The 22147-nt window shown below is 52.0% G+C and overlaps 1 protein-coding gene across 6 annotated transcripts in view; it reads left to right on the top strand.

Annotated features, from left to right (window-relative positions):
• Anks1a (ankyrin repeat and sterile alpha motif domain containing 1A) overlaps nucleotides 1–22147 on the top strand; it is a 179948-nt gene that overhangs the window by 140332 nt on the left and 17469 nt on the right. For all 6 annotated transcript variants that reach the window (XM_077802233.1, XM_026383384.2, XM_026383387.2 and 3 more), the window contains 2 exons: nucleotides 7531–7597; nucleotides 13164–13270. In XM_077802233.1, the coding sequence (XP_077658359.1) occupies nucleotides 7531–7597; nucleotides 13164–13270 (174 nt within the window). The remainder of the gene's footprint in view (nucleotides 1–7530; nucleotides 7598–13163; nucleotides 13271–22147) is intronic.

Raw genomic sequence — 22147 nt, 5'->3', positions numbered from 1 at the left:
AAGATTTGATCCTGGAAGAGATGTTCTTTCCCTAGCATTTTATTCTGAGAATTTTTGAACTACAGAAAATTTGAAAGACTTGAATAGTGAATGCCTAGGTATATCCACAGTGCAGGGCCTGTGTTCTGTAATTGGCATTTGCTATACTTACTCTATCTCAGCCATCCATTTGCCTGTCGCTCAGTCCACTTAGGAATCCACATTAATTTTTGGTGCATTTCAAAGAAGTTGCAGGGCTGGGCTGTGGCTCAGTGGTAGAGCACTTGATGCACATGTATGAAGCACTGGGTTCGATTCTCAGCACCACATATAAATAAATGAATAAAATTAAGATCCATCAAAGAAGTTGCAGATGTTGGTACTTTTCATCTCCAAATCCTCTAGAGTTTAGTACTTGTTTATATTTTGGGGTTTGGACAAGGGGGATAAAATTCATACATAGTAAATGCATAAATCATTATCTTCTATTCCATAAGTTTCAGCAAATACATACATTTGTTTAACCTCAATTCTCATCAAGATCCAGAACATTACCGTCACCCCAGAAAGTCTCCTCATGCCCTTTCCAGTCACTTCTTACCCAGCACCCCATCTCTGACATCTTCTCTTTTCTGATATTTTGCCCCTGATAGTTTGCCTATTCTGGAATTAGTACAGTATGTGCTCTTTTGTATTATCTGAAGGACTCTAGAGCCTTAAAATGAAGTCTGGTGACTCTCAATTTCATTTATCCAGCTTTTTCTTACTTCGTAAGTTCAGAGGTGAGTAGAGTGGCAAACTGTGGGAAAACTCAAGGCAGCTGATGATATATTTATATTAAGTGTATCAGTTTTTTACAGATCTTAAGTGTGTGTAATCTGGTGCTCTGACTACCCTGCTGTTACAAACAGGTGTTCCCTCTAGCATCTCAGCTCCTGATGGATGAGGACCTTTTTTCCTGACCACAGTGCTGAGGAAATTAAATTTGAGTGGAAAATTAGCATGATTTCTTTGGGGTGGTTTTATCCATAGCCAGACTAAAAGTACAGTGCTCTGTAATGAAATTCAGATTGTGAAAGAACAGGACCAAGGGAAGGTTGCTTGGAGGTCATTGATTGTGTCAGAAACACCAAGAGGCAGGTTACCCAGTGCTCCGGGTAAGTGGTGCCTCTCTGAGGGCCGCGTGCTTCCTCCTTGCCCCACCACACACCCCAAAACAACAAGCCTCTTCCCTAAGAGAAAGTAGATTGTGTAAACTGCACTAGAACCCAGATCCATAATCCTCATTAATCTTTTAGATTCTTGTCCCACTTATTAAAGCCAGTACCTGGCACATAACCCAGAGTTCTGTGGCAAGCAATAATAAAGTTAATTGGAATCTAGGTCTCCCAACTTTTCTCGTCTTTCAGCAGTTTCTGGAGGCTGTTGTGGGCGAACGTCACTTGGCATCCGCTTACTTCCATGTGTTTCCTTTCTGTCATGTTCATGTCACGGCCACCTATTTCCTTTCTGTTAAGTTGCGGATTTGGCCTGAAGCCCTGACCTCTGGCTCAGGAAAGGGCCCGCTGGTAGTTGGAGGGTGTGAGATGCTCTGGGGGAGCAAGAGCCAGGGTCAGGCACTCAGGAGGTGTGGGAGAGATAAAAGGAGGTGGTCTGAAGGGTGCACGGCTTAGGCTGGCACCCAGAAGCCAGCGCCCTTGCCTTTCCTCCCTCTGCCAGTCCAGCCTTGAGCCTTTGTCAGTGAAGGACAAAGCACTTATGAAACAAAACAGCTCTGTCATCTCTCAGCATAGAAGAAAACGGGAGATTGAGAAGGAAAGTGGCAATGGAAAGAGGATCGGAGTGGGGAGAGACAACAATAAATGTGATATTGGTCTCGTGCCCTCCTGTGATGAGACGAGTTAGGCTGAGGCTGACAGCCAACGCTGTGCAGTTGCTCATGGTTGTGGAGACGCCTGTCTGGTCTGCCTTGGGAAGGATGGCCCTGGGCCCAGGGCAGGGACTATTCATCCCCCTCCCCCATCCCATCCTGCCTCCCCCTCATGAAAGCAGTTGACAAGGTTAGAAAATCAGGACAAATAATTTACTTCAATTCATCTTTGTCTTTCCTGAGGCCTTGTGCAATTCAGTCTGGCAGGAGAAGGAAGAAAATAACCCAGAGCCTGGTCAGTGACCCTTTTTCAAAAGTGGAAGCAGAGCCCATGCTAGGCTGAGAGCTTGTCTGCTGCTGAGAGGCGAGGAACAGAGTGGGGAGGAATTCTTATGAGGTCTCTGTGCTGGGAGTGCAGCCGTCAGCAGTCTGCAGGGTCCCGCACAACTGAAGGAACCAGCAGTGAAGTCAGCGGTCACATGTTGAATGGCAGGAGTGCCTGTGAGGCTGAGGAGGTTCAATTCCTCAGCTCCATGCTTGGGGACAGGGAATACTGTCCATCAAGGCCATCTGGCAGAGGGGACAGTTGAAAAACAGAGAGGGAAGGAGGACTAGAGAACTCTGGCTGGCCCAGAGAGGGAGTGTGCGCTGCCTCCTGCCCTGCATCACAGCAAAAGGGACCAGTGTGTCGGGGCCTAGCCTAGTGAGAGCATCTGACAAGTGGTTGACTGTCACTGTTTGTCACTGAACACCTCCAGCATGCCAGCTCTGTACAGGGTACATAGGGCAGGGTCTAAAAGAAACACTGTATGAAATAGGGGTCTTGCCCTTAAGGGGTCCTTGGTGTCTTTGGGACACACCATTTAAACAATCGGGCCAGGCACTGTGGCGCATGCTGGTAATCCCAGAGGCTCAGGAAGCTGAGGCAGAAAGATTGCAAATTCAAGGCCAACCTCATCAACTTAATAAGACCCTGTCTCAAAACAAAAAAGGGCTGGGGATGTGGCTCAGTGATTAAGTGTCCCTGGGTTCAGTCCCTCCTCCCCCTGGGTGGGGGAGACAGGGAAAAAGCAGAGCAAGGTTGAGTGGTTGTGGGCCACTAAGGTAATAAACATCTGGGGTGGAAGAGGAGACATAGGTGCCTTCCGCTCTGGGGAACAGGCCAAGGAGCCAGAGAGTCCTAGGTACCCACAGCTCCCCAGCAGCAGAAGGAGAGTTGAGAGGAAGTGTCAGATGTCAGGAGCCAACTCAGTTGCTGGTGAGTTACAGCAGCGTCTGTCACCTTTCATATCCCCATTTGCACAAAGAAAAGCAGGGGGAAGGCAATTCCTTTTCCTTCTTTCTGTCCCTGGGGCCCCAACTTCTAAGACCATTCCGATATTTGGTCCTGAATGGGAGCCCCGAACACAGCCACCTCTTCTGATTGGAAGGCAAGTTTCCGCCAAGCTGCACTGAAGCTTTGTTCCTCCAGGGTCCTCCTGGGACTGCCTGTGCCTTGCACACTTCCTGACGCGCAGAAGACTCATCAAAACGTGGGGAACTTTTTCTTCCCACTCTCCCCACTCCCAGTATTCCTTGAAAAGAATAGCACCATCTGAGTGGCCCTGCAGCCAAGTGAGAGGGGGGACAGCTGGAAGCCACTCCGTGGACAAGCGCACCTCCTATGTAGCCAGGATCCTGTGGGCCAGCAAGCAGATATCTGATGGCTCAAGCACCAATATCTCTAGTATTGCCTTTTGTTTTTGTTTTTAGCCATTAGGAGAATATGTTTTATGCAGCCCGAGTAGAGGAAGAAAGTCTAAACAGACTCGTCCTGAGTACCTTTTTGAAAATGGAATATTTCTAAGGATATTTTAAATATGAGAGTCCATTATGGTAGTAACTTTCAGGGCCTCATCTTAACCAACACAAATACCCATTTTCTATCATAATTCTTAAGAAGTACAGTATTAAAGCATGGCCATCTCTCCAAAAATAACTTATGCAAACAACAGGGGGGGAAAAAAAACAGTAAGCTGTGCCCTTCCATTCCATTCCACCTGCCTCCGTTCTCCCTGCCAGACAGAACGTTTCTGGGAAAGCAGTCTGATCAAATTAGTTTTCAACTGCAGCCTCGGTGGTGAAACTACACCAAGTGTGCGGATCAGAATGGGGTCTGCTGTCTCAGCGCAGTCTTTGGTGGACTGAAAGAGTCAAATGTCTCTCCCAGCTTCGCTCTTCACCACAGCAGGTTCCAGTTGCTAAGGAAGGGGTTCTGGATGACAAGCTGTCCGACTGTCAAGTATCCCTCAGTTCCATGCAAACTAGAATCTTCTCAGCCTGCCCTAGCTACGGCAGGTCACAGAACAGTAGATCACACTTCCTAGTTTGAGTGAAATTGCTCTGACAGTGTCCATTTGCACTTCCCAGCTGGCCTGCAGTCTGGAGCCCCTTGCAGACCCACCAGTGGGTAGGCCAGAGAAACCTGTGCTTCGCTGCCCCCTTTGTAGCAGACTTGCAGGTCAGGAAGGAGCAGAGAGAGAAGCAGCAGGATGTTCACCTCTGCACACTCAGATTTCAAAAGGCCTTCTGGCAAAACCTCCAGGACTGTACAGCCAAGGGATAATGATCAGACAGACCCGCTGGGGCTTTGGGTGTTAAGCGATTTTGATGAAAACAAAAAGCATGGTGTAGGTGACTTGACTTTATTTCAAAGCATACCTTAGAGTCACCCCTCACTTGAGCTCTTTCCACTCTTGGAACTCTGCATGGCCTTGGGGACAACATCTATATTGCTGGACTTACATAAATGGAAGTCCCACTTTCTTCCTCCATCATTCCTTCAGTGGGTTGCTTGTCTGCTTTGTGTGAGATTCAGAGAAAATGCCAAATCAAATACATTTGATTCCAACCCTTAGGGTTATGATTCTCCCATTACTATTCCCTTTGGCTTGGAGCAGAGACCCAAAGCCTGGTGGAGGGCCCACTGCCTCCACCACATAGGAAAAAACGCTTGTCACCTCGAGTAGCGTCTTTTTCTATAAATGTTACAGGAAATAAAAAAGAAGGCAAATCAGCAGGATTTTTTTTTTAAGTACCTTTGCCCAGTTTGAAGGCTCTTTGCCCAATTTGAAGGCTTCTGTAATCTGATTGAGTAGCCCAGGCTTTAAGAATTGGCCCTGATGTGTCATTTAGTGCCAGGTTGGACTTATGTGGCTTGGGGAGCAGCTTGGCCTAGAAGAGAAGAGCTGTCTTCGAGTGTCCCTGCCCCTTTCCAGTGGAAGAATGGGTACCACTCTGTTGAAGTTACAGAAATCTATACAAAGGCCAATGTTATAACAGGTACTTTTTGCACATGGGGGAACTAACTGGATGAGCTAGCAAGCACTCATTTCTGGAGGGCCTTTAGCAAATTAGGGCCTGGGGTAGGAACTGGGATCATATGAACTGCAGCTGACTTCCAGTGCTGTGCCTTGAGGACTCTCAAGAAACCCCGGGAGTTGTCCTGCAGATCTGCTTATACATGTGTACAAAGGTGTGTATAGAACAGCATTCATCGCAGTGCTGTTCAGAATTGAGAGAAGTTTGGAAAATACCCACATATCTGTCAGGTCCTGATTAAAGACATTTTATAGCCATACACCAATGTTGTGGTTCGTCCATCCAAAAAAATCTTTATGAACTGTAGAAGGAACTCCCGAGCTGTGTCCTAAGTGGAAGAGCGACATGCAGAGTGGTATGTGTGGGGCATCTGTTGGGCCTGCCGTGTGGGCTGTGCCCTTCTGTCTGTCTATATTTGAGTAGAATAGATCTAGGAGAGTAGGGGAGAAACTGGCTGCTATGTGGGCTGCCTCCAGAGAGAAGATGAAGCAGAGAGAGGAGGGAGACTTCCACAGATTTTCTTTTAGAAAATAAATAAGGATTAATAAAAATATTTTTGAAAACTTAAAAATTCGGTTTTCCTGTGGGGGCAAGATGGTGGAATGAGGTGGATATTATTACTCCTGTGTATGGCTATGATTGCACAAATGGTACGACTCTGCATCATGTACAACCAGAGAAGTGAAAAGTTATGCTCCATTTGTGTAAAAAAAAAAAAAAAATTAATTTAATTAATTAATTTTTTAAAAATTGGTTTCCTGAGCTAGAGCACCTGAGGACAACAGAGGGGAATGGGACGCAAACTAACTTTTTGTTGAGCCACACTTGGGCTGTCTGGCCACACACTTGACATACACAGTATCTTTCAACCCATGCCACACCATATGGGAGGCAGTGACAGTCCCTGTTTATACATTTAAATCTGAGACTTTGGGAGGGTGACGGCACTTGCCTGTCTGTCTGGGTTGCTCCCTTGTGCTGTAGCTCCTGAAATGGGCACAACAGAGGAAGTAATGCCTGGGGCTGGCCATGCTCTTCAAGGGGCAGTGCAGACCTTACCTGGGCCTCCCTGTACCCCCGCTTCTGATGTCTGCCTCTGAGCTGCTGGGCCAGGAAGGAGAGCCACACCCCCAGTTGGCTCCTGGAGTCAGATGTGTGTGCTTCCCTGGGCTTTTGCGGAGCTCCAGGGTGGGGATGGCTATCTGAGTTAACCGGCAGTCAGGTGACTGAGCCAGCGGTCATTTCTGCGGCTAGAGGAAAATACCTCCCGAGCTCCTGGCTGCAGGGGGAGAGGTGGTGCCGGCTGTCTGCTCTTCGGCTGGGTGTCAGATGTGCCTCCTCGTCTGCCAGCTGGAGACTGGCTGGAGAGTTGTTGTTCTGATTGTCAGACCCAGGCTCCTTACTTGTACTTAAAGGAAAAAGCATCCAAGCCCTGGTACAAAAGGTCCTCTTTTCATTTCTTTGGAAAAAGCAGTGAATGAGCTCATTATCACTGCAGCCCAAATAGGAAGAGGAGGAGAAGAGAAGGTGGCTCCTCTCACTGTCTAGTCCTGTGCCTGGCCAGGTTTCCTGGGATGGGAAGCTTGGATCTGACCCAGAGTGACCAAAGCCAGATGGCTGGGACAGGTGGTCCATATAGGGGGTGGTGCTTAGGAGGCTTGGATGCGTTGAGAACCTTTCTCTGCTGTGGTCCAGAAGAAGAGCAAGTGTCTGTGTCCCTTCTCCCCTTGTTGCAGATCTCTGTCCACGACTGCCAGCCTCCAGGCTGCCTGCCTGCCCTTGGCTTCCAAGAGGTCCCCATATGCAGGTGCTCTGCTGGTGTCATCTCTAGACGCGGTCCACACCTCAGAGCTGAAAGCCATGTAATATCAATGATCTGTTGGGTGCTCGCGATTTGCCAGGCTCTCCTCTAGTCTTGGGGTGTAGCATAGAACAGAGCTGGCACTCTCAGTGAATTTAAATTCTAGCATGAGCAGTGAAATGTGCCAGGTCTGGCCTGCTATTGCACTTCTCCCCAGTCTGTTCCAAGGCATGGATGATCACAAATGCCCCTAAATGGAGGCTTGTTGGTGTTTCTAGCAGTAGAGACCAGATTGCTCTGAAGGGAGTGAAGTGGGGACAGTTCTCCACACCTTCTTGGCGGGCCAGAGAAGAGCTTTTCTAGATCCAAACAGCAGAGAGTTCTGATACCTTGCAGGTTGGTACTGGACCTGGGAACATCTGAAAGAGCCCTCAGGGCAGCCTGAGTGACATTGACGGTGAGCTGGCCACAGTGAATCCAAGCCTGACCACCTCTCTTTGTTCCTCTTCCTCTGTTTCAGATTGAGAAAATCATGAGCTCTATTGGAGAAGGGATCGACTTTTCTCAGGAACAGCAGAAGATCTCAGGTACCGTATCCCACACTATTGTCCAGCAGGATTTGACTTCTGGCTCTTTGGGGCTCAGGTTTTCCCTCTGACATAGACAGGCATTTAGCGTGGGAGAGGGGCAGCTGCAGACTACATCATGCTCTTGCAGTTCAGAAACACACACACACACACACACACACACACACACTCCCCGTGTCAGGACAGCCCATCATGTTTCCTACCGTGGAAGATGTGGCTCCTCCAGCATATTGGGGAAAGTGTACATATTGAATTTTAGGCACCTATTAAGAAATTTTTGTGTGTGTGTGTGTGTGGTGCTGGGGATTGAACCCAGGGTCTTGTGCATTCGAGGCAAGCACTCTACCAACCTAGCTGTATCCCCGGCCAAGAAAAAAATTTTTTAATAAACAATTATCACTCCTTCTTTTTCAAATGTGACTTTGGATTCAGTTGGAGTGCGCCCCAGTGCTGGTCTTTCAGGCTCCCAAGGTGGCTGTGGTACAGCTCATGAGCGCAAGGCCCACGCTGGTGTCATTCAACCAGCGGCACAGCTCAGGGCCAGTTCAGTGATTTTTTTTTTTTTCCAACGCTGTCAGCATGTGTTGGACTGTCTGGAGGTGACTTTGCTGTTTCTCCCTGTGTCTGTTTCTATTTTCTGGTTTATTTAGTCTCTTACCAAGTGTACCCCAAGTCCCTACTATTTAGTCATTCTTTTCATATCCGAGGCATTGGGTTGAGGTCTGTCTCTGTTTCCCATATGAAATGGAACTGTGGAGCTGGGGAGCTGAGTTCCCTTGATGACAGGGTCATGCCATGTCTCTTTCCCAAGGAGGAGATGTTCTTAAAGTGCTTCTCAGAGCAGCTCTCAGTCCCTCCCCCAGCATCCGCACAGATGTCCTGGCATCAGGGCTCTTGGGCTAAATGCAGCCTGGGAGGAGCCTGGCTTCTCCCCTGACTGGTGAACAGGCCTCTGCACTGGAGTGGGGACTTCCTGTTCACTCGGGGGCTTCTTCCAGGATTAACCTGGCAGCGTTGAGCGGGACTACCTATTCCTCCATGGACCTCTGTGGACCTGGGTGGGCTGGGGGGGACGACACACGATGCATGTGAACATCAGGGACCAAGAAGCTGCTGGGGCTGTGGGCTTGAGGGGAGAGCCTGGGCTCTGGAGCCCCACATCCCTGGGTTCACATCCTGCCTCTAGATACATAAGCCTCTTGGCAAGTCACCTAATCTCACAAGCTCTGTCCCCCCACCTACAACTGATTTGTTATTTTTGTTATTTTTTATATTTTGCAGTACTGGGGATTTAACTCAGGGGTACTCTCCACAGACCGACACCACCAGTTATTTTTATTTTTTATTTTAAGACAGTGTTTTTGCTAGGTTTCCCAAACTGGCCTTGAACTTGCAATCCTCCTACCTCAGATTCCTGAGTCTCTGGGCTTATAGGTCTATACCACCACACCCAGCTTACAGCCTCATAGATTTAGTTGTAAGATATACAACTACTTGAGCAAAAGATGTAGTCAGTAAATAGTAATTATGCCCATTTTCCCCCCATGAAATCGCTACTTATTCACATTGAGAAACCTAGAGAACAGGGCATCTGCTCCCCTGGCTTGGCTCCCTCCCCCGTTTTTCAGTCTTGGTCCTGGAGCTATCCCCCCTCCAGCTGCCTTGTTTCCCTGGGCTCAGACAGGGCTGGCCGGGGTTTGGCCAATCTTTGTCAGTCTTACGCTGGAGTCCACAGAGGTGACTCTTCTGGCTAAGAGCTTGTGGGTTCATTTCCAGGCAATTGCTTATACTCCGTCAAGTGATGTCACTCTGCTGTAGTGTGCAGGCTTTTCCAAGGGTCAAGTGTTTGATGTGAATAAATGTTCAGGATTGAGACAAACACCGAAGCCACTTTCAAAGCTGTGCTTTGGAGACAGTCAGGGATGGATTCAAGAGCATCCAGTTCAATTGAGGCTACCTTCTGCTCTCCCATACTCCTTTGTGTCCAAGGAACACAGCTGAAATCACCTCTTGTGCTTGAGAGCTTTAAGTCAGGAGCTAGGGCAGCACGAAGGCCTTATCCTCAGAAGGGCTAGCATTGAGCTCCTCCTTACCATTTGGCCCCACCCACCAGTTCTTGCCTTCATGAGCATGAATGGTGAGAGGCATTCTGTCTGTACCACAGGGTGTCTAGACCCCAACACAGTCTTGTTTCAGTGTTCATTGTGGAGTCCTGAGCCATCCTCCAAACCCCAGCCTAGGGAATTCAAGAGCAGGCACATGCAGGTCACCATCTGAACAGAGGGCTCATCCAGCCATGCTACAGAACCCTAGCCCACAGCATCTGCACTGCTGCCAGGCCAAGAAACAGAGATGCTGGCCAGTCTGCCTATGAACTCCCAGTGATAGGTCCGGGGAACTGTCCCCCCAAGCCTCAGAGAGCACTGTCCTTCAGCTCAGACCAAAGCAGAATTACTGTTTATTTTGAATGGACAGTTGTCCTTGGGTTTCAGGATTGAGAAGAAACTGAGGCTCTGGGCCTGGAAGCCTGGGAGGGGCACTCCAGTAGGCACTCCTAAACCAAGCATGAACTGCTCAGGGCAGCCAGCTTTGCAGAGGGTCCTCCCGGAAGGGTGAGACCATAGCATTGGAGTCACAGTCCTGTTTGGGGGTCCAGGGAGCCCTGGGTTACCAGCACTGGAGCTAGTTACCCAAATCCCCAACAATCTTGTTTTACAACTAATCCCTCTGCCAACTCCCAGGAGTCCAGGAGCATAAACCTTGGCTATGCTGGCTTCTCTGACCAGAGATCTGCTCTGTCAAGCAGAAGAGAACTGCTCAGCTCTCTTGTGTGAAAGCCAGCCCCTTTCACTGTTGAGTAGCTGTTAAGTGCAGGATCCTTCTGGGGCCTGATCTCCCTGGACACAAAGTCCTTTCTTCGCCAGTGCCTGCCTACAGCCTGTTGGAATACAGATACCTGCTCCCAACATATTTAGGGGGGTGATGTGTTGCCCTGCACACATGACCTTTTTTGTCCCTCCCCAGCAGTACTTGGGCTTGTCCTTCTCCCCACTTGGCCTTGGCCATTCCCGTTTCTTGCTCTCTTCCTCCAGACTGCATGAGTGGCTCTGGGTGTGGTACCTCTCTCCTGGACTCTAACGGGCCTCGGGAAAAGTCTGTCCCCACGTTGTTTGGCATGCTCACCTGAGGAACATCAGGGGCAGTGGCCTTGTTTCATTGCCCGTTTTTGTGATGAGAAGCACAGTCCTTTCTGAAGTGGCAAGTGGGGGACGGGGGTCACTTACCTATAGACTGTGCCTTTGGGCCAGTGTCATTCATCTGTCCCTTCTCTTGGCTGTCTTAGGGACTATCTGCCAAAGCTACACTAATAATCCCTCTCTCTTCTCCCTAATACGCAGTTTCAGCCCCTTGAGCTGGAGGTGAAGTTGTGCCCTCTCCCCCTTAGGTTTGCATGGGCACCACCAGCATCGGCTGTCATCTCGCTCTGATGCTGGTGGTGCTGCTGTCTCCTTCTCCCTCGGCGGCGGCGGCGGCAGCAGCAGCAGCAGCTTCTGCTCTGATGTCCGATCCCTGATGTATTTTCCTGAGCGTGGAAGGGGGGAGGGCAGGGAAGGGAGAAAGGGGAGGGCCAGACATTATGAGAGTGAGCGAGGACGGTGGAGCCGGCAGCAGGCAGCGTGGAGCCCAGGAGCCTCTAGACAAAGCATTCTGCTGCGGCTCTGTGAGCGCACATCCACCAGCGGCAGCAGGACCACGGCTGCCCTGCCCGGCGGGGGGATTACAAGCCGGAATGAATCAGCAGCCGGGGCCACCGGACTTCATGGGCATTCAAGAGCCTGCCGCTTAGGTTCCTGGAGCAGATCTCCCCACTCAAGGGCAGGAGAGCTCCAGCAGCCCCCAGACCCGGCATTTTGGAGTGCTTGCAGCAGCCTGCGTCCAGGGCCGCCCAGGTCCCTGCCCACCATCTGTTCTGCAGAGGACAGGAGAGCAGGTGGAGGCTGCCACAGTTGGTCATCAGGGTCTTTTAGATAACCAAGCAAGTTGTCATTGTCCTGCCCTGAAGGGCAGAGTGAGCCTGGGATCAACAGAATGACTTTCACCGTGTCAAGAGTTCACTGGAGGTGATGTTTTTGTAGTTGGCTCTTCTTTTTTCCTTCCTGTGCCTCTTCTCTCTCCATTCCTTTTTTTCTCCTTTTACTTGTTCTTGCCGGTGAGAAACCAGAGAAGTAGGTGGGGGTTAAGGCGTTCAGCTCTGAACAGCTGACAGCTTCCTGGAAGGGCTGAACTTTCGTCCTCCCTGCACAGTCCCCGTCCTAACCGAGGGGCTTAGCAAATAAATGCCCTCCCTTCCCTGCTCGTCCATAGAGGAGACCATCGAGATCTGGAGACCCTGGGAAGACAGTTGTGTCTTTATCACTCAGCCAAAGAGAGAGCGGCGCAGACGTGAATAGACTTAAGCCGCCACAGCTCAGCTGACCGAAGACCACTTCCTTTTTCTCTCTCTTTTATCTGGTTGGGTTTTGTCTTCTTTAGCCAAGAACTGAATCTGCCTGCCTGGTTTCCACCTGAGCAGGCAGGCGAGTCACAGGAACGGCCACTATCAGAAGAGGAAAATGAATGCCCAGCCCCTGACAGCCAGCCCAGCCCAGGAAGGCAGCTCTTCAGACAGCGTCCTGGCCCAGGAGACGCCCCACTCACTGGCCACCAGAGTCTAGTGGATGGGCCCTGGCCCCGCTGGCCGTGCAGCCCGGCGGAATGCGATGCTGCTGTCCCAGCAGAGCCACACCTGAGCCTGACCCCCGCGCCCTGACCCATGCACCCCACTCAGCCCCTTGCTGCCTTGAGCCTCTGAGCACAAAGGGCCAGGGGTCATGGTTTGCTTATTCCGGGACTGCTGGGGGAAAACAAGTAAAAGTCTCTCTTCTCCCCCTGCCGTGTTCTGTGCTGCTTGTGTTGCATGTGCTGGGTCCCCGTGAACAGCCACCACTGCTTCCTTCCCAGAGCCCTCGCTGTGTGCCTGTGTCCCTCAGCTGCATGAAGATGTGTGCTCTCTCCTGACCGGTTTATGCTGCAAGGTCGCAGAACTGGCCCCTCGCCGCAGCCCACAGGGGCTCCAGAAGTTGCATGGATGAGAGGAGCGGCGGGGCTTTCGGGCTCTTAGGAGCTCCCCTGGCCCCCTCTAGTGCCTGTGGGGACAGACTCTCTGCACCGCCTCAGTGTGGACGCTGATGAGGAGTTGACCTGGAGACTGTTGGGGGTTGGCTCCCCCACCTGGGGCGAGGTCATGCATGTGCCGCTGCGGCCCTGGAGCAGTTGAGACCCAGGGGGTGTAAGTGGGCAGCAGCCGCCCAGGTTGGGTAGTTGTGGGCAGCAGCAGGCCACCTGTCCTTGGCCTGTCCACGGAAGAGGAGCTGTGTGCCCGCTGCTCTGGTCTCTTGTACATAGTTTGGCTGCTTTATGGTAATGACTATGATGTGGCAGTGCCATCTGTCTTCCTCTGAGTGCCGCTGCTACCGCCTTAACGGTATTTCCCTTTTCAAGCGTCTGCCGATTCCTCTCTCGTCAGGTTCACGGACGCTGGAGCAGAGCGTCGGGGAGTGGCTGGAGTCGGTTGGGCTGCAGCAGTATGAGAGCAAGTTGCTTCTGAATGGCTTTGACGATGTCCGCTTCCTGGTAAGTGCCTGTGGGCCACCTCAGCACCAGCCAGCGCTGCTCTGTGGATGCGCCGCCCGGGGCCCTTGGGGCCTGCTGGAGTTTAAACAGTACGTAGTCCTGGATCTAGGAAGAGTGAACAGTGATGTGGACCACACCACGTCAGCCAGCTGCTGGGTGCTGCCTGTGCAGACACTGCCCCCTCCGCTGCTGCCCCAGATGTGCTTCAAGGGGAGAGCTCTTTCAGTAGGGTTCCTGACTCAGAGCCTTGGAGCCATTAGCCATCAGGGATCCATGTTGGACAGGACAGCCAGGTATCCTGTGGTGACTCCACATCCCATCTGAGCTGGAGACCAGGCATTTCCTTTATTTCCCAAAACTTTGCTATCAAGTGAGTTGCCACTGAAGCAAAGGCTCCTCTTGGCATGGCCTTCTGTTCCTGGCCTCAGACCTGGCCTGAGAGACGCTGAGTTGATGTTTTGGAGGGCTGGCTGCTTTTCTGAGGTGTAATTCTCACTGTCTTACAGACCTCAGGGGGTCAAAAAGCAAAACCATGGTGTGTCTGTGCTGGCTCCCTGTGGAGTAGGGAACCAGCCAGGACACCCATTAGGGTCCAGTATTCCCTCTCTCAGTGGAGGGGGTGGCTCAGAGCAGGGAGCATCATGTCCCTCTGCATCCTTTGGGTTGGGCAGGGGCAGCACATCCTAGGCCGTGGGCTGAGCCAAGGGTTCCGGCTTACCTCAGAGCCAGCACCAGCACCCCCAGGGCTGCATGTGGGGTCACAGCAGTGCCCACCCACAATTGCTGATGCTGTCATCGGGGCTCGGGGGGTGCTGGTGCCATTCTCAGTGGTTCATTTTACTGCTTAGTGCTCCCTGGAAGCCCTGAGGTGTGTACTGTTCTTGGCTCCGTTCTCTATGTGAGGGAAACATGGTAGAGAGGTGAAGTGGCTTGCTCAGGGTCACACTGTCAGTACTGGTAGGGTAGAAGGTGCACCAGCCATTCTGGGCCCAGGGCACTTGCTTAACCACTGTGTCACACGCCTCTTTCTTGGGTGTGGGTGTGACCACTTATGTGCCAGTGTCACCTTCTTGCACGTGTTATCTTGGAGGCTTGGTTCAAGGTGAACACAGCAAGCCCTGTACTGCCCCCACTTTTCCTTGCTTCCTGGGAGGCCTAGCTCCTGAGTCTGTCCTTGAGAATGTGGGCCTGGGTCGGAGCTGAGCCGCCTCCCCCTCTGAAGCAGGTTTCTCTAGCCTGGGCCTCCTGCCTGGCCTCCAGGGATGAGGGACAGTGGCAGAAATGAGCACAGGGCCCCTCACTGCCCTCTGCTCTCCAGTGAAATCACTGTGGGTTTCCCACAGGTTTGTTGTGGTGCCTGCCACACAGGGAGTTGCCACACCAGGGAGTTGGCCTGCTACTTTCGAAGGGAACCTGACTAGGACAGCTCTGCTCACCCAGAGCCATCTCCATCTCTAGGACAGACAATGAAGCCCATCACAAACCACTGTTCCAAAGCCTGCTTGTGCCAGGGCACACTCCTGTAATCCTAGCAATTTGGGAGGATAAGGCAGAAGGGTCACAAGTTCAAGGCCAGCCTCAAGACCCTAAGCAATTTTTAAAAATTAAAAAGGGCTAGGGATGTAATTCCATGGTAAAACACCCGGTTTACTCCCCAGTACCGCAACCAAAACAAAACCAGCTTGGGCCAGTTATTTCTCAACTTTTAAAAATCCTGAACTTGAAATAGCAATTTATTTTTCTTTCTTTTTAAAAGTTAAACCGAGTGTTATTTCTGGTTCTTGTGACATAATCTCTGATTCGCCGCATTCCTTGGGGGAAGGACAACAAACTGGTACAGAAGTGGGGCTCAGCCAGTGAGCAGGATAGTGGCCCGGCTCTGAGTGTTTAGGGCCTTTCCTCTCTGAGACATCCCTTCATTAGATGCCCGTCAGATGTGCGGGTGAGGATGGTCCCCCGTAGCTCAGTGTCATAGAGGAGCTCCTTTTGTATAAAGGATAAAGTTCCCAGCTCTTGAATAGCCCCAAGACTCCTTGAACCAGAGCAACTATGTGGGCATTTGGAAAAGTGGGGCCCTGGGCCAGATTTCCACCCAGAGTGCAGAGCCTCTGCTCAAGGACCCCACGTGGGGGCCAGCAGCTCAGTTCCTCTAGGGCCCTGCTAGGAACTTTCCATCTGGTGGCAGCAGCAGGTGGGGTCTGTACACAGAGGCCAGTGAGTGTGTCTGGGCTGGGCATGTGACTTCAGATACCTGGAGTGGCCTGAGTAGTCGTGCAGAGCATCCTGGGTAACTGATGTCAGCGCCAGCTGAGTCCTAGGGCTGATTAAGTTTTAGCAACTAGGAAAAATGGAGATTGGCACAGGAAGGGGAGCGTTTTTGTTACTGAAACATTCCCTCATGTGTGTAGTGTGACGTTAATCATGGTGGCTGTGGAGGGTCCCCGTGTGGCTTGCTTTTCAGTTAGCTACACATTTCCCTGGGTTCTGAAATGCCCTGGAGATGCTTTTCCCAGATGCAGAGTAGCTCCAGGAAGCCAGGCTGCTAGATTCCCAGATGTATTAGGGACATCAGGAAATGGGATGTTTCACAGATGAGGAGGTACTGTGGAATTTCCCTGTGACAAGAGAATGTCACACAGCTGAGACACAGCTCCCTCTCAGGTGAAGGAACTTTAGTGTCATGTTGTCTGGTCATCTTCCCCATGCCTGAATTTCCTCTGGATAACCTCTGCCATGCTGTTTTTCTAGTGACTGAGGATTCACTACATTACAAAATAGTAGCCCATTCCTTCCTTCCCTGGCTCTGGCTGCTTTAGAGTCATCTTTATGTGGAGTCAGGATCTGTTTCCTTAAGGCTTCTGTCCCTTGGCCTCAGGTTTACCACTCAGGGCCACACAGCATGTGTTTACGAAAAGTGGAAACCTCGGTTGTGGCCCCGGTCGTGTCTTGTCCAACTCCCACTTACTCTGGGCTGTCCCCACTGTGATGGCTGGTTGAGCCCGGCAAGCAGGCCTAGCAGCTTGAACTGCAGCCATGCCGCCTTACCTGCAGGTGGGAAGGGCCTTTTGGAGGGATCAGGGCCAGGGCAATACTGACTGGAAGACCCCAGAGCCAGGGAAACAGGTGTGGGAATGTGGCTCCCATGTCTGCCAGTCTGCCCCCAGCACTGCTCGTGCACCATGGCCACCTCCACTTTCCCCACAGAGCTTGTCCACAGGCAGTGGCTGTGCTAGGAGAAGTGAGGAATGTATCCAGTTGGCAGGAAGGGAGGGAACCTATGGTTGGCAGATGTCTGGATTCAAGAATGCGAGAGCTGCCCACCGCCTCTGAAGAGAGCCCAGCCGCCCTTCACAGAAGGGTCAGTGCGTGAACAACAATGGTCCTGAGGCTGGAGTGTTTTTAAAGTAGACCTGATGTGGGGATTGTTCACCTTGGAGTGTTGAATGCAGAAATTGAGACACAAACGTTCCTGCAATATGATCTTAATATGTCACAAAGAAAACATCCGTCATGGGAGGTGTAAGAGAGAAAGCCAGAACGTCTTCAGTGGTGATCTCAGGAATGCCTTCATTTTTCTTTTTGGAGTGTAGTAGATTCTCTCCATTTCCTACTATGAATGGATGTAGAATCAGAGCAGCAGGTGCTGTAGGTATCTTAAGGCCATTATGGTCCAGCTGGGAAACCAGCACATCAAACAATGAAGACAGTAGAGTAGCCATCTGTCCAGTGTGGTGGAGGCCCAAGTGCTGCAGGAGGGCGAGGGGAGCCCACGCCTCCCAGGCCTCACCCTGTACAGGGCGGTGGAGGCACGGGTGGACAGAGGTCCTCCCCAGTGTCAGGACCAAGACTGTCTATCCTTGAACCTGGAACTTAAGGAAGAGTCTAGAGAGAAGAAAGGGCTTGCCTGTGTGGATGTGACGGGCACAGCCCCAGCCGCACAAGAGAGGTGTGCTAAGCCTGATCTCAGGGCCTTGAAAACCACAGGGCTGAGGGTCCCTAGGTCTCCGAGGCCTGAGTGTGCGGAGGGGTCTCCACCTTACCAGATACAGGTGCACCTTGGACCTCCAGGAGTGGTTGACTAAGGGGTGGTCGATGGAGAGTCCTGTGGGGGGAGCAGTTGTAGCCACGGGTGAGTATGTGAGAAAGGAGATGAGCCTGCAGCAGGTCCAGGACAGGTTAGGAAGGAGCAGTGGGCAAGCTCTTGCTTCTCAGGCCACAGAGACCTTCCACTCCTCCCTTCCATTTCTTCCTCCTTGGGCTTCAGACACGTGGCAGTAGGCTCCTACCACGTTCCTATCTACCTTTGAGACTTGATAACAGGTGAAGACAGGTGATCCCTTATGGGGCCAAAAGGTATAAGCTGGGCCACGAGGGTCTTGTCTTTATTAGCATCTGTGAAACTTTCCCACCAGGCCCCCAAGCCCCTGAGGTGCCCTTCTTGTCCCTGACCCCCAAGCTCCCTCCTCTTGAGCCCTCTGAGCTGCTTCACCTGAGCCATGGTGCTGGTGCCTGTTGTTTCCTACCCTGATCCCTGTGCTCTCTTCACCCCTCCTCCCAGGCCCCTCCTTTGCTGTCTTCTGTCCCAGGCCCAAGGGGCCACTGCTGTGTGGAGAGGAGCCCTGCCTGGGCTTGCTCCTGGCCGGCCTTAGCCCAGCTCTCCACTGCCCGTTAGGACTCCCTCTGCCCAGTTGAAGTAGGGCTGATGCAGAGGCCAGCGGAGCAAAGGCCTAGAAGGTACTCAGACAGGTGTGGGTCCTGCCTCCTGAATTCTGTGATCAGTAAGACCTGAACTCCTCAGCTGTCCCAGGAGTCAGTGCCACCCAGGGGTCTCCCAGCCTCTGCAGCCCTCCCCACAAGCATGGGAACCAGGTGAGGGCAGCACTCTTACCTGCGGACTATGGGCAGCTCACTTTGGGCTAGTAATTGCCAGCTCTGGCCCTCCCTCTGTCTGCCTGGCTGTGCAGAGTTATTCAGGGTGACCACAGCTCGATTATGCAGGAGACAGCTCTGATGGCCCCAGGTACTGCCCTGGCGTCCTCGGCACCCTGGATGGTAGTAGAAGGGAGTTGAAACTCTCTTTTCCAACGCTTGTTTTCATGACCGCTAATTTGATTGCTGTGCTCTGAGATGGAAGTGAACTGGCTAACCTCTTGGTATGAGTGGCAACAGAGGTGGCTTTCCTGGATGCCAGAGTGTCTGCAGCGATCACTTCTCCATTGTCCCTCAGGGTTCACATTGTACATGCGCAGAAAGCGAGGCCCAGGGGACAGGGCACTGGGGCTCTTATTTCTGTCAGAGCCATAGACCCAGCACAACAAATATTCTTATAATTCGGGGGTTCATGGGCATTTCCGAAGTCCTCATCGCAGACTCCTGCAGTCCATGTTCCCAAATGCAGGGCTCCTGGGTTTAGTCGTCTGCCCCAGGTTGCTCCTCAAACAGGCGGTGGAGCTGGGAAGGAAGCCAGGTACAGGGTGTGGTTCTCTACCTCCTACTCTAGTCCCTGTGCCTCTTCCTGGGGATGGGCTGCCTCCAGGCCTTGTGCTCAGCGCATCCCTGCAGAGTCCCAGCCTGTCCTGGGGCCTGCCAGGCCAGGTGCGCGTCACTTCCGGGCGTGCATGGGGGGCAGACAGACCATTCTGTTCACCTGCTCTAGATGGGGAGTCTTTTTTTTTGAGAATTTTTTAATATTTATTTTTCAGTTTTCAGTGGACACAACATCTTTTTATTTTATTTTATGTGGTGCTGAGGCTCGAACCCAGCGCCCCGCACATGCCAGGCGAGCGTGTTACTGCTTGAGCCACATCCCCAGCCCCAGATGGGGAGTCTTTCTACAAAAGGCTGAGAATGGAGCTGGCAAGGAATCAGATATGGCCTTTGGACTGGCTTAGGCCCACTGCCATCCTCTAGGCCTGTGCAGCCACAGTGCACCCTGAGCCTTGGTACCAAGGGCTCCTGCCACCAACTCTCATGACACTCGAGGCTGGTTCATAGTTCCATAAACTGGATTAGGAGTGCTCAAGAGAAAACTCTTAGTTCCACTTAGTGGCAAAGAGACCGCAGTAGGGAGACCTGGGTTCTCCGAGTCCCCCTCTAGACGTAGAGCAGGTTACTCCGTCTCCATGTTTGTCCTTGCTTAATGGCATTGCACTTAACTCACTTCCTTCATGGGGCATAAGCTTGGAAGGCGCCACACTGTCACATGTAGTGACGAATAGCATCAGAGCAGAGCCAGCCATTATTGTTTGTGTCAGTTGGTACTTTCTCCAACAGAGTGGGCGAGCAGTAGTCTGTTTGCAGGAAGCAGAGTTGAGGTGACAGTCTCCAAAAGTCACCTGTGGCAACTTCAGGAACCTGGACTGATAATATTTTTGCTTCTTCCTGGTGGCTATCACCATTAAGGGAAGGACAAGGTCTAGGCGGGGCAGGGTGTGGGACAGTTGGGAAAGCGGGAGGTGTGTGAGCTGAGGCTGAGCACCTCTCCTTGCCAGGAAAGAGTAGAGGCAGGGTGTGAGTAGGGGTTCACCTGTCCAGCGGGTGCTGTCTTTGTGAGAACATGGACCACACAACTGGCACAAGGACCCCGTTCTCATGCTTGTGCCACAGCTGCCTTTCAGCGTGACACTCAGTAAGCGTCCCCCCACCCCGCAGGTGACAGTTCCTGGCTTCAGGGAGCATGCCTCCCATTGCTGATAAGATTTGGGGTAAACATCAGAGAGCTTGTCCCCAGCTCCTTGCTTTCTGTCCCCTCTCAGAGTGGTTCTTCCTGCTACCCCTGAACTGGCTGCATATGCCCCCATCACCAGGCCTGGGGTGTGGTCTGGGCTGGGAAGCAGAGTGGGTGCTCCACCTCTCCTGCCACCTGAGGGCACACCTGTGGTTATGACCAGCCCAGCTCAAGAGGCAGTTCTGGCCAACACCAGGGCCCTGTGCTCAGTGACCGATGCCCTGGTGATGACCCTGCCCAGTACTAGGCTCTAGGGGTGGCCTGCTATGGCAGGAGCCCAGTCTCTGGCGGCAGGTGGGATCACGGGCATGTTGGAGCACGTGCAGTATTTGCAGCCATTCACCGAGACAGCTCAGTGTCACAGGGACGTGTGTGCACCTGGTATATTGTTGTGTGAAAAAAACAGCATGTACACACTGCAAATCCAATTTTGCTAAAAACTTTTTTAAATACAAGCTTAGAAAATACATTATAATGGTAGAAGTCATTCCAATCTTAGATTTTTAAGGTAATTAACTCACTTAGAAGAATTCACCATAACGGTAGTATGATAGTCCTGCCCAACCCCATACATGTATATTTATTTTTCTTTTTAAAATTTTATATAATAACTCATTCAACTTTTCTACTGAGGGAAAAAAAGTTTGATATGGGGAAGACAGAGGCAGGTACCAGTGGAAATCTAGCCCACTCTGGAAGGCAGAAATGGAGTAAATAGCACATGGAAGCTGCCCAGACCTGAGGAAGCTGTGAGATGCCCCTCAGCAATTGGAGAGGCGCTGGGGAGGGGCCAAGGGGCTGGTGGGTGGAGCCTGCTGCCTCTGCCCAGGGCTCATGAATGAGCATTGACAGCTCCGCCCCAGGAGCAGGCAGGCCCGCAAATCAGTCCCTCCGGGAGCTGAGCACCACTTGGTCCCTTTGCTCAGCTCTTCCATCGTCCTCCCCCTCCCTACTTGAGAAACCTGTTCTTGTCTTGTTTGCATTCTCTTGTATGTCCAAGTCCTACCAGCCCCCAACCCCTGGGGAGCACCCTGGCTGTGAAACCCTGAGGAGGCAGGGCTGCAGAGAGATCACCTTGCCGTGCAGGCCAGAGCTGGTCATTCTTCCTCCAAGGGAGGAGATTCTGCCCTTGCCTTCTGATGCCCAGTGCCAGGCAGGGGAACGACAAGCATGCAAGTGAGGCAGGCGGGGCCCTGCCAAATCCTGGTCCCACCCAGTGCAGCTCACCCAGGAGTCATGTGTCCATCACTGCCTGTGGCCTTGGTTTATGTGAAGCTCGGATGCTGGCGAGCTGACCTGTGGCCACTGGCAAGGCCCAGGACTGTCCCTCCACACCAAGCCCTTCAGATCTCTTCCAAAGTACCACCTGGGCTCCCTGAGCTTTTCCAGGTGGCAGTGGGTGTGGAAGGCAGCCCTGGCCTTTCCCGCAGCTGTGGAGCAGGGGAGCTGCAGGCTGCAGTCTTTTCCTAGGCTCTCTTTGGAAACCTTAAGTTTGGGAAGACCCATGCCCTCCCACTCAAGGCTTTCTGGCTTTTAGGATGAGGTCTGCTTCCCCCTCTGCACCCCACTCCTGTGGCCCACTGCTCCATCCACCCCAGGCCCCTCAGATGTGCAAGCTCTGGAGCAGACCCCGGCTCCAATCATTCAGATTGTGTATTTTCTTTTTTTTTTTTTAATATCTATTTATTTATTTACTTAGTTTTTGGCGGACACAACATCTTTGTATGTGGTGCTGAGGATCGAACCCGGGCCGCACGCATGCCAGGCGAGCGTGCTACCGCTTGAGCCACGTCCCCAGCCCTCCACCACTGGTTTATGTGGTAACTTTGGGCAACTAACTTAGTTCCCTTGGTTTCCTGCTCTGTAAAATGGGTCTTTCTCCCACCTTGTGGAGGATTGGATGAGATTAGCGCTAGGCACTTGGCTAGTGCCAGGGACACTGGGCTGTCATCACTGTCACCCATGCTGAGGCCATGATGGTGTTGGCAGCAGCACCTGTCCTCTGCTGCCTCTGGGGCACCTGTCCAGCCCTTGCCCATCTTGCAGCGTCCAGCTTTACCTAAGTCCACCTTCCAGGGAAGCCCCTGCAGCACCCCAACTCCAGCTCCATCTTCCCCCTTCCCTCCAGTGTCCTAGAGCTCCCAGGCCCG

Source organism: Urocitellus parryii, chromosome 8 (assembly GCF_045843805.1).
Source record: "Urocitellus parryii isolate mUroPar1 chromosome 8, mUroPar1.hap1, whole genome shotgun sequence".
NCBI lineage: Eukaryota > Metazoa > Chordata > Mammalia > Rodentia > Sciuridae > Urocitellus > Urocitellus parryii.
This window is presented reverse-complemented; position numbering and strand designations above follow the sequence as displayed.